The sequence below is a fragment of the Garra rufa genome, chromosome 5 (assembly GCF_049309525.1).
Source record: "Garra rufa chromosome 5, GarRuf1.0, whole genome shotgun sequence".
NCBI lineage: Eukaryota > Metazoa > Chordata > Actinopteri > Cypriniformes > Cyprinidae > Garra > Garra rufa.
In genome coordinates, this window is record NC_133365.1 from 21,851,192 (window position 1) to 21,863,930 (window position 12,739).

General features: G+C 37.0%; 1 protein-coding gene across 1 annotated transcript in view; it reads right to left on the reverse strand.

The window, feature by feature from the left end:
* Positions 1-12,458, reverse strand: part of setbp1 (SET binding protein 1) — a 72,292-nt gene extending 59,834 nt beyond the window's left edge. The window contains exon 1 of the mRNA XM_073840743.1: positions 11,839-12,458. Coding sequence (XP_073696844.1) covers positions 11,839-12,309 — 471 coding nt within the window. The 5' untranslated portion in view covers positions 12,310-12,458. The remainder of the gene's footprint in view (positions 1-11,838) is intronic.
* Between the last annotated feature and the right edge of the window lie 281 nt (positions 12,459-12,739).

Genomic DNA, 12,739 nt, shown 5'->3' on the forward strand with positions numbered 1-12,739 from the left:
AGGATTTTAATTTAAATCGTGATGATTTGAGAAGGCTAAATTCATATGTCGGCCGCTGGGCGCTTCGTTACTTTAAAAAACAAAAACTTGAATTTCACAAATAAAAAGTGTTCCAAATATATTTCTAAATTAACTTTATATACTAAAGAAACGAAAATAAATGTAATTACTTTGTTATTAAAAACAGCAGCTGCGCAATGGGGAAGAGAAAGAGAGGTTCCAGTCGGAATCGGGCCAGTAATTCTGATCAGCTGTCGAGGTTGTTTTTTTGCAACGAATGTTTGTTTAATAGCCTATTTAACTCTTATATAGGCTACTTTCTTATTTAAATGTATTATTTCGTTGATTTATTTTAGCGTTTTGTAGGTTGCTTGTTCAACGACGGAGTTGCTAAACACGCTCGTTTGTTAATAATGTTTGAGGCTCATTTCTTTATATATAAACACCGCACCACCGTAGTTGGTAAAAATCTGCCACCGTCACAGCCCTGGCCTACAGTTCCTACCCTTCACAAATACGTGCACTACATGTTGTATTTAAATCTAAATTTAACATTCAACGGCTGACATGAATGTTTTTGCGCTGACTCAGTATTAAGTGTCTCCCTGTGTTCTTTGTTCCTGCTGTCTGACGCTCATTCAGTAAAGATTTAAACTTAACACAGACTGAGTGCCAGGATGGACTTTTATGCATAAATGGAAATGCTTGTGTGAATTTGTGACATTTACAGATAAGTATATGACCATAAACTAAAAGTTTTCATACGAGCATGCGAACGGATCTGTCAAAGCGCCTCACAGGGCAAGCCATTACGCTATCAGCTTCAAAATAGAGATAGTTTAAAATAAAGAATTTTATTGTTTTGGGCAGCTCAGATCACGTATCTGTCCTGCAGCATCTCAGTCTGTTTCCTCCACTCTTCTTAGATGCATTATGTCTATAGACATGCGTCATTCAGTGCTGTAATTTGACGTGATCATCTGAAGTGCAAGTGCAGTGTGGGCGGACCCGACTAATCGATAATGAGAATCGTTGTCGACGAATTTCATTATCGATAATAATCGATTTTATCGATTAGTTGTTGCAGCCCTACTGTAAACATATAAAAACTTATTTTTTGATTAGTAATATGCATTGCTAAGAACTTTATCTGGACAACTTTAAAGGCAATTTTCTCAATATTTTGATTTTTTTAGATCCATAAACCATACCTCAATGGAAAGCTTATTAATCAGCTTTCAGATTATGTATAAATTTTATTGTCAAAAAAATTGACCCTTATGACCGGTTTTGTGGTCCAGGGTCAGAAATGAATACTTTTTGTAAATTTTAAAGTGCAAAGATGCACTTTAAAAATAAAATATTTCATAGGTGTACTATTGCACTACAGTAGGGATCTACAATACGGCTTTCCTAATTTCTACACTTGAACGAGATATTTTGAATTTGGACTGCAGTAACGTTACCCATTTAAACCGTTTCGACAGAAACTGCAATAGAGCTTTTATTTTGATGGAAAACTCAGCTTCAGTGAAAACAGGCTTACAAAGACGCATCTCACTACAAATCTTGTGAAATGCTGTAATCATCTGCCACGAAAATAAAGAATAACTGGTGGTCATTGCGTTCCCAAAAAGCTTTACTGCATTTGCTGTGAACTGAGCCGTTCTGAGGTTCGAAAAACACCGGATCACAAGCTGATTGCTTGAACAAAGTGTACGGTTCACTTTGAAACGCACAGCGAAAAACAAACTTGATGAAGGGATTAAGCCGTATTGTGCTTTCGGTTTTAGTTTGTTTAACAGATACCGTGTCAAAGCATAATGGCCCAAAATACAACTTTAAAGACCTTTTATGTTAGAAGAAGAAGTTTAAACGTATTTTAAAAATTATTCCTTTTGCACAGAAGACCTATTGTTTTATATCATCATGTGACCACAATGATATCACAATACTGATAATACCGTTACATCCCTAATAGTGTTGGGCGATATGCACAATTTTCACATCGTCTTATCGTCAGCCTGTGAGATCGCCGATACACGATACTATCGTGCTAATTTATTTAATAATATGTAAATATGTCAATATGTAATAAATTCCTTATTCGTTTTGTAGTTCTGTTGGATAGGTTTAAGTTTACTTTCGTTTTCATTCTCTGCTATCAGGGAGCGGTAAATGTGCGTGCGTGAATGTAAATGAATGTATCTTTCTATACCCGTCATATTGCGATAATGTTACCGCTGTATGTCTGATCTTTGTCATCAGTTCATGTTGTAGTTCAGTTCATATTGATTGTGGAGAAGTGATGTGCGTGTAATTCACGTGCATATGTTTAGCGCCATTTTATCGCATTGTAATTCTAGTTAACGCATACAGATGTTACTGAGGTGAATGTTTATATTTCCTATATACAGACGGATTCTCATATCGTATTTAATTCAGCCTAAACCACATTTTACTACCTCTGTTATCCTAATTGCTGTCCACACTTAATCTATGTACACTGTATAATGAATAAATCTCTTACCCATTTTCTCTGCACGTTTATACCGCGGCAAGTTTCTGAGGCATCCTAGAACCGACTCTCCGCGCTGCATCGCTAAAGTTAGATGCCTTTTTGACGCATAATAATAATAATAATCGTCTTACTATCGTCAAAGGCATCAGCAACAGGCGATATCTTTGACTATCGCCGATACACGATACTATCGTCTAATCCCTACAATGATCTGACCACATTTGGACCTGGAAACTGTGAGACATCAGACTTAACAGGCAGTTTGCTGGACGTCAAGACCTTTATAACAGTCCACACGAAAGACAAACGATTTAACGAGCATACAAATATATCACGAATGGGCCGTGCAAAAAAAATAATGAGAATTTGTGACAATGAATGGACTATTATCCAAAAGACTGTAGCACCTAATGAAGGCCCAAACACAGATGTGAACGTTGAAAAAATAATCACGGCTGATTGAGCGAAATCAGTGGAATAATTTGACGTACAGCAGTGTTGTCTGATGCTGACGGCAGGCCCTCTGAAAAATATTTTGCCGAGCACAAAGGCTTAGCGGCGAAGTCAAGTCCTTCCCTTAATTACCTGCTATTGTATCACACGTCTCCCGCCCATCCCCCGCCGCAGTAGGGTCCCATTTTAACCAGGCTCCCCATATGCCCCGGCTCACTTGTTGGCCTTTCCTCTTTGCCACCATCTGGCATATTAGTTCAGCCAAAATGAAAAAAAGAAAGAGCCAGACACAATGAGACAGAGAGCTAGCCCATCTGCTCCCTGCCAGACTCCCCAATCATTACTACACAAAAGCTGCATTTACCCTGCTACACAATCCACCGTTTTTAAACCTCTTATCCCCTCCGCTATCGTCGCTCAGAGAGGAAGTCATCCTTCAACCTGATTGCGGACGTGTTTTCTACGAGCAAACCTGGGAAAGAAAACGCAAGGTAAAGGCGCGAAGGAAGCATGGCTGCGTTCTGCCCCACAAGCTCGTGTTGACAGGGAAAACGATCCTCTCGGCCCCCTCGTCAAGTCAGGGAAGTCTCGCTCACGCTCTCCCCTGACGAACACGCACCAATGAGCATGCCCGCTCCGGCGGAAATGGCTGACAATCAAAGTGTTGTCGTCAAACACGGAGCAGTGACGGGGCAAAGATCGCTGCCGTCTGGCCCTCAGAGAGCACACGCTCCAGCATTGATCCGCCTTCTATCGGGCTTGTCATCACAATGAACTCACTACTGTGTTAAACCACAGGGGTGATACTGGATACAAATACATTATAGACTTAAAGTCAACTGGGCTTTGGTGGACAAGTGCCTACTGCTACTAGTATATCATGTGCATGATATATAAAACGCCTTTGAGCAACAAGTTGGGTTTCAGAAATGGATTTTTAATGGAGCTCTGGGGTTATCAGGTTATTTGCTTCCGTAGAAGCCAAAAGTCAGTGTGATTTCAACTTCAACCTTAAAACATTTCATGCCTATGAAGAACTACAATATCTTCAATCCTTAAGTGGGCAATGCCTTGAATCCACCAATCAGACGTCTGTTGCTATAGAAACAAGAACAGCATCAAAACGGCCCCTCCTACAAAGCATTACATATATTAACTAGGAAATACATAACCAAATCTCCCCACAATCATAAAGAACAGTTTTTTTAGTTATGTTTTCTAATATTTATAAATTATTATATATATTTAATTTTTATATAGTTTTATATATTATATTAGACTGTCCTTTTTCAGACAAGTATAGTATAAATTACATTTCATTATTTATTTTTTCATTATATTTTATATAGTTTTATATTATATATTAGACTGTCCTTTTATTATTTAGATACATATAGAAATATTTATACTTAAGAAATAAAATAATATTTCTATTTTTATTATATTTTTTTTATAGTTTCATATTATATATTATATTAGACTGACCTTTTAAAATTATTATATTCTTTAATTTATCTTTCAATTTATTAAGACAAGTATAGTATTACATTACATTTCATTATTTATGTTGTATGTTTTATTTATATTTTATTATATATTTTTATAGTTTTATATTATACTAGTTTTATATATAATTTTTTTACATTTATTATTTAGTTTTAAATCATATATTATAGACTGTCCTTTTATCATTTTTTATTATTATTTTTAATTTATTTAGATATATAGAAATATTTATACATAAGAAATGTTATTTATTTTATTATATATTTTACATAGTTTCATAATATATAAGACTTTTTTAATTTAATTGTATCTTATTTTTAATTTATTTAGACAATATATAATTACATTTCATTTTTATGTTGTAATTTTTTATATTTTATATTTATTATATATTTATATAGTTTTGTTATATTATATTTATGCTATATATATATATATATATATATATATATATATATATATATTTTTTTTTTTTTTTTTTTTTTTAAACATTTTATTATTTATTTATTTTATTATAAATAAATATATATAAATATTTAACTTAAGAAATGTCTATAGATCAACAGATTTATGTTGTCATTTGTATTTTATTATATATTCATATAGTTTTATTTGTTATATAAGACAGCCTTTTTAAATTTAATTTTATTTAATATATCTTATTTTTAATTTACTTAGACTAACAATTTAGTATAAATTGTTTCATTATTTATGTTGTCATTTATATTTAATTTATGTTATTATATAGTTTTATATTATATATTAGATTGTCCTATTATTATTTCTTTAGATTTATTTTTATTAATATTTATTTAGACATAAATATTTACACTTAAGAAATGTCTTTAGATCAATAGATTTATTTTGTCACTTCTATATATTTATTATATATTTTATATGGTTTCATATATTATAATAGACTGTCATTTATTTTATTTTATTTTTAATGTTTTTTATTTCTAATTTATTTAGACAAGTATAGTATAAATTACATTTCATTTTCATATCAGTGACTTCAGTGTCATTATGGTCATTGGTTAGTGACCATAATTATTTTTTGGGGAACTAAATCCTTTATTCCTGGACTTCCCAGTAGAGTAAATGCTTCTAAACAAAGTGGTCTCCCACTGTTATCATCCAGAAACATTTGTACCAGCCTTTTAAATTGGTTCCCAGCATTTTAGCAAAATGTGCATTCAAACTAAATGTTTTTCCTTCGAGTTTGGTAAAGAGGAAAAAATAATAGATGCCATTTGCCTCTAAGTCTTAATGGAAACGCCAAACACAAAGTGTCCTGACCTCTGCATATTCAGACCGCCTAATTGCACATCCAGACTCTGTGCTTTTACAACGCCAGCGAGAAGCCTGCGATCTATTTCTGGCTGCGTGGTCACACTATTGTGTGGGTGCAGAAAACTTCTGCTGCATTAAACTAATTTTCCAGCAACGCAGCCCACGACAACACTTAAAGTGCAAAACAGGTCATCAAGTGGAGTGAGTGGAAGAGGACGTCTAATCCATACGAGGAGCTCCAGTTAATTCATCAGAGTGCCCGGCTCGTCTAAACCGCCATTGCCCCGGCCTTCTGATTACATTAGCAGGGGGAAAAAGCTTGTTGCCACGAATGGGAGACGCAGCGAGCAGCTGTCGCAGTCCGAGAGGGCTGATGTAAGCCCCTATTCTCAGCGAGTCCGGGCCGGTTTCAATTACGCACTAACCCCTGACCCCACGCTGCTTGTAAGCGAGAGATGAGAAGAGGTGCTGGGCTTGACGCCTAAGCTCCAAACAGCAAGGGCAGAATGGGATTTGGTGGCTCTAAATGAGGAGTTTGTGGCACTGTCCCTTCTCCAAGTGAATGGGATTCCATCTGTAGTGTGTGTGTGTGTGTGTTTGGGGGATGGGCGCTTGCTTTTCTTTGCCTTTTTGGCGCTGTTTTCTATAGACACGGCTACACTTTAGACGGTGGCGTGAGGCCACCTCTTCTGTTCTTCCTTCTGCCCCTTTTGACCCTCTGTCTGTGGTCAATGTGGAGATTGCCAGAAAGAGACAGCTGCACTCCAGGCTTCCCGCCTCAGTTCCCTGTTGCTCTTTGAGCCTTTCTCTGTTTTCCATTGATTTCCCCATCGCCCTCTCCGCTGCGCGTATCTGCCGCTTTAGAAAATTTCATCTCTGCGGGGCGGACGAGGGCTAAGTTTCCCAGCCCGAAAATAAGGGAAATTCGAGACCCTTGGCTTGGGCTTCGCGGCAACATTGTCCTTCCTCTCCAGGCACAGAGAAATCCCTGGGGAAATCAGATAACACGCAGCCACATACAAAATTCAAGGCCGATAATCAAACCATCAATGCCTGGGATCAAGTCAAATGCGTTTGGCAGACGTGGACGGGCTTTTAAATGCACATCACACGAAACGGCAGGAGCTGCTCTTCCATTACACTACAAATAATTCATACCCGAAGAGATTACTGTAAAGATTAAAAGATACAAGAACGTTTCAACGCCAGAGATTCCACACGAAACGCGACCAATTTGAGCCTGCGGTGCGTGCGCTGAAAGATGCTGATGCTGGCAGTTCCTGCTCTGATTCAGTAAGCACAGATTTTTCTCCCTAATTATGGTCAAATTACAGACCCTGGCTGCGGGATCACCAGCCTCTCCTCTCGCTCTCTCCCACAATCCTTCATTCTTCTGCGAGGACGGGGGGAAAATGCGACATATCTGTTTTGAAAAACTTGATGGAGCACGCTGTGGTGAGCTGAAAGTGTTTACTAAAAGGAGCCATTTTAGCGGCTCACATTTTCATGAACTCACACGATTCGGCAGAAACTCCTGTAGCTCCCTTTGCAAAAAGTGTCCAACTGTAACAGTCTGTACACTGATGGTATCATATGACTAATAAACACATTGGTACTGGATGATTACCATTTTCATGTACTATGGAGTTTACTAAGGTTAAGTCGGTTGTCCTAGTTTTGGTGTTATGGGATGTTTTCATTTGTAATGATTCGCAAACTGACAACATGCTATGATTTGCAGTGTCTGAAAAGTTCAAGCACTCGGCAAACAGACAAAATGTGACCCTGGACCACAAAACCAGTCTTAAGTCGCTGGGGTATATTTGTAGCAATAGCCAAAAATACATGGTATGGGTCAAAATTATTGTTTTTTCTTTTATGCCAAAAATCGTTAGGAAATTAAGTAAAGATCATGTTTCATTAAGATTTTTTGTAAAATTCCTATTGTAAATGTATTAAAATGTAATTTTTGATTAGTAATATGCATTGTTAAGAGCTTAATTTGGACAACTTTAAAGGCGATTTTCTCAGTATTTTGATTTTTTTGCACCCTCAGATTCCTGATTTTCAAACAGATGTATCTCGGCCAAATATTGTCCTATTCTAACAAACCATACATCAATAGAAAGCTTATTTATTAGGCTTTCATATGATGTATACATCTCAGTTTTGTAAAATTGTACCTTATGACTGGTTTTGTGGTCCAGGGTCACAAATGACCAACTGTTTCAAAATGTTGTGCTAAAGGGATAGTTCATTAAACATTTATAATCTGTCATCATTTACTCACCCTCATGTCCTTCCAAACCCATAAGACTTTTGTTCATCATTGAAACACAAAGATGTTTTTATGTTTCAAGGTGTTTTTATAATAAACCTGAGAGATTTTTGTCCTTTCAAAGTCCATTCCACCAAAATTTTCACATCCAAGTGATCTGCAGAGGAGTTCAACCGTACCCGAGTTAAATAAAACTGATTGGTTCTTGTGGAAACGCAAACAAGCTTGTGTGACACACAAGAACAAACATGATTGGTTCTTGTATGTCAAACAAGCACATTTAAGCTTCTGTTTACCTTATTTGATGCTCCATGTGCGGTGGTCACTGTTTATATGCAAATACAAGCCGAAATTAAGCATGTTTGTCATATAAAGTTACAGTGTCTTTTTGGAAGACCTGAAAAAAAGATGGAACGATGTCAAAATCTCATGATACCATTTAAACCGCTAGCTGTCAGCAACTCATACTGCACTTTTAAGCTTTTATTTTAATGGAAAATGACAGTAGGGCTTTTATTTTGATCTAGTGAAATGCTGTTATATCTGCCGCGAAAATAAAGCATTACTGGTGTTCCCAAATGCGTGCTGAATTCACAGCACATGCAATAAACAAGTTTACTTAATTCACTGTGAACTGCGCCGCTCTGAGGCGTGGAAAACACCAGATCACGAGCTGATCGCGTGAACGAAGTGCGCGCTTCGCTTTGAAGCGCACAGTGAAAAAAGACTTAATGAAGGTATTTAGCCATATTTGTGCTTTTTGATGCTGTGACAAAACAAAATGGCCCGAAACACAACTTTAAATACATTTTATGTTAGAATAAGTAGTTTAAATATATACTTTAAAAACACTTTCTGCTCAGAAGACCTATCGTTTAATATGTGACCACAATGATATCAAGACAGTTTTGCTATCGCGATACCACAATATTGATAATACTGTTACATCCCTACTGGATTCAAATGGATTTCTATTGCAATCTCTTTAAGAACATTATCAAACATCTGAAGCATTTTGGGGAATGGGCTTTGACTGAGCTGTTTTGTTAATTATCGCAACCAGGTAATATGCCTTTATGTGGCGAAGGCATAGCTAGCTAGCAAACTGTAGGTTGTAGTAATTAACAGGAATGACAGTAACTTGTGATTGAGCAGGTGAACCACTGATGCTAATGCGCTCTAGTTATTATAGCGATATGGAAAGGGGCCGTGCTCAGTGGCTCCTGTGCGTCATCAAGACATGATTTCAGGCTAGGGCTGGGCGATATGGCCAAAAAATAAAATCCTCGATTTTTTCACAAAAAATCCGATTTACGATTTAAATCTATTTTTTTTTACTCCCTACTACTTTCGGCATGTAAAGAAACCCCAGCTTTTCCACAATATGGGCATATATTTTGCAATATACATAGCAACTGCATCAGTCCCCATTCTTATCATACCGCACATAGTAAATGTTTGTAAGACATATAAATATGAAAATATATATTTTCATGCTTTTCTCTTGCAGTTACATCGTATATGAAAATATAAAATTTTGAATACAGAAATATTAAATGATTTAAATAACTGAAACGATCTGCCAGCAGGTGGCGGCAAGACACTGATTTAATTACTGAATCATATCATTCGATTCGTTCGAACCGCTGGTTCATTCAGAACAAAGCAAATTGCTGTGTTTATGAATGGGAAATTGAATCATTTCACTAGATTCGTTTAAAAACGCACGTTCATTCATAAACGAAACACCGCTGTGTTTGAGTGGAGATGCGCAGCGGCTCAGCTGTGACTTGTTTCAGACTACTTTTGACGACGAAATAGAGCAAAATCAGGCAACAGTTTTATAGTCAGACAATGTAAGTCACTTAATAACAACTTCTTGTTTATTTAACTGTTGTATTAAATCTAATTTACAAACTCCCTTAAAAATTATAAGCTGTCACTCATCTTGGTTCACAATCTCACAAAGCTCTATTATAGTCAACGACGCTCGCTATACTGTACAATCAATCTCTTCTTTACACTCTCTCTACACTTTATTTATGAAAGGATTCGTGAGATATGTCCGTGATACATTACTCTACGTTGCAAAAACACGTAGAAACCTTTGAAGCTCCGGCTAACTTGCTAGCACGCAGCTAATCATATCCCTTTAGTGGCTTGCATTTTTTGTTTTCCGTGCCTTTCTGAATACAAATATATATATAAGTGTATTTCTAAGTGTCTAATCCTAACGTTTTGTAATATTTTGATTAAAAATCGCAATTCCTCGATTTCTAAAAAATACAATCATGACAAAACATTAAATTCGAATTAATCAATAAAATCGGAAAAAAATCGCCCAGTCCTATTTCAGGCCAACCCCAAAAATCTCTGAATTGCCTTTACACAGACTTAATGTCTTTAGAGTATGTTTGGAGTGACACGAGGATTCAGTTTAGGGTGAACTAACCTTTAAGCTTTTGAAAATTAGTCTTGAGACCTCTCTTTATATCACATTGAGCTTCACTGTGAAACATTGTGAAATGCACCTGATCAGGATCAGATGAACTTAAAACCAGCCTAATTACACAGGTCTACCTTGTGAGCTAGGAACTCACCAACTAGTTGATTTTGAAAACAGTTGTTTGGCACATCCCTAGCATTCACATGGTACTCCAAGAGACTTCAAACAATAGCAATGAACTATCATGAAACACGTTGAAATCACATGAAATTACCATCATACCATGCCCAAAAATTATTCTGATCATACTATTCTGTTATCCCAAATCAAAAAGTGTGTGTCATCTGACATATTCAAAAAAGGCACTTTATAATGAGTAAAATATCTGGACCACATGTAAGTCAATGAACTCGCTGAGTCTAAATGCCACAAAAGGTTAATGACTAGCTGTTACGTTACTCAATGGCACACACTGGACACACTTCATTTGACAAGCAGCCAAAAAGCAGACAGCCCAGAAAAAGCAAAGAAAAAGTCATCTAGGCCTAGCATTAATGTGATTTCTTTTAAAGAGAAAGCACAGAAAAATGAGAATATGAGCTGGAAAGCTATAATTGCCATGACAAAATGTAGAAAAATACTTGTCCAAGTGGTTATAGTAGCAAGCTAAGCTATCTTAACGTCCTTAGTCAGATGCCATAGTCAATTTGACAAAAACAAGGCTGGACGGGACAGACGTACAATACGTTCAAAGACAAGTAACTCAAAACAGTTACAAATGTACACAAGAATTTCAACTAGCAAATGGTTTATATAGGAATCTGTTCTTCTCATGTCATGAAAACAAAGATCCAATCTATTTTGTCATATTCTTTCCAAATGTTTTTGTCCACCAGAAATGTGTGGAAAGTATAGAAGCCAGTTTCTCTCACTAAACAAAAAGTAAATGCGACTTTCCATCTCACATTTCTTCAAAGTAAGTTTATATCTCGCAATTCAGACTTCTTTTCCCAGAATTGCGAGTTTGTTACAGACAATTCTGACTTAATTTTTTTTGAAAATCAAAGTTCAGATTTTTTTCTGAACTCATTGAAAAGACACCTTATTCTATGGACGAAAGAATTCATCTGTGTCATCAAAAATGTTTCATATGTACTCCTATCGAAAATATATCTTCAGTCTTTTATCAGGTGCCAATGGTATGATTTCACTGCCAAATTCAATATGGCATCTACTCAGACTAAGGTCCATACTGTCTATACCAATGATACCATCAACTCAACAGTGATCACATGACACAAGAAAACAACAGCATTTATAAACACTGACAGTGGCACTAACCCTTTTTCTGGGGGGTCCTTTATCTTCATCCTTCCCACCCCTGACACTCCTGGCATGCTTTGCGGTCTTATGCTCTCCTGGTTGCTTGATGGTGATGCGGATCTCAGGAGGACAGATGTAGTTCTCCAAATTCTTAGGAGGCTTCTTGGCCCTCTTGGTCGTTTGTATCTTCAGCTTCAAGCTGCCTTCAGAGAAACTGGCCTCCTTGATAGAGAACTCCTGCTCCTCCAGCCCATCTGCCTGCCCCCATTTCTCACTGTCTGCATTTGAAGTGACATCGATGTCCTTCCCCAGACCGAGGTCTTCGTCCTCTTCATGGTCCTGTTGCTCTCCAGGTAAAGGAAGGCTCTTTATTGGACTGGCGAGGAGACCCACCTCACTGAGATCTGCTCTGTTGATGGTGGTCACGGTGGAGAAGAACTCCTCGTTTCCTTTGGGCCGTGCCGTCCGGGTTAGGTCTCTTTGCTCCATCTCGAAGCTTGGTCCAAGAATCAGGAAGCAGAGGGACCCGAAATGGGCAGAGGGACACCGGTCCAGGTGATTGAGTTTAATCAGAGAGGGATGTGATGGCTTTTGGCTCTACTGCTCCCGAAATCTTACAAATCTCGCTAAGGTGGAGTTTTTCCCAGGTGAAACTGAAAGCAGAGTGGAAAAAGAACAAATTATTAGTTAATTAAAACGGTAAACGCATGTCCAGACATGCCAAAACCCACGTCAAAAAGACATGAAAAGGTTGTTCAACCACATCACATTCTCTTAGATGTATTCTAACCAGACATGACGTAATAAAGAGGCTAAACCCCATTTCTTTCAGGATTAATCCCGAGATTATGTCGTCCTAACCAGCTGCAACAAGCAATAAGTTATAAAACACTTTGTTAGCACTTGGGGTGCGTCTCAA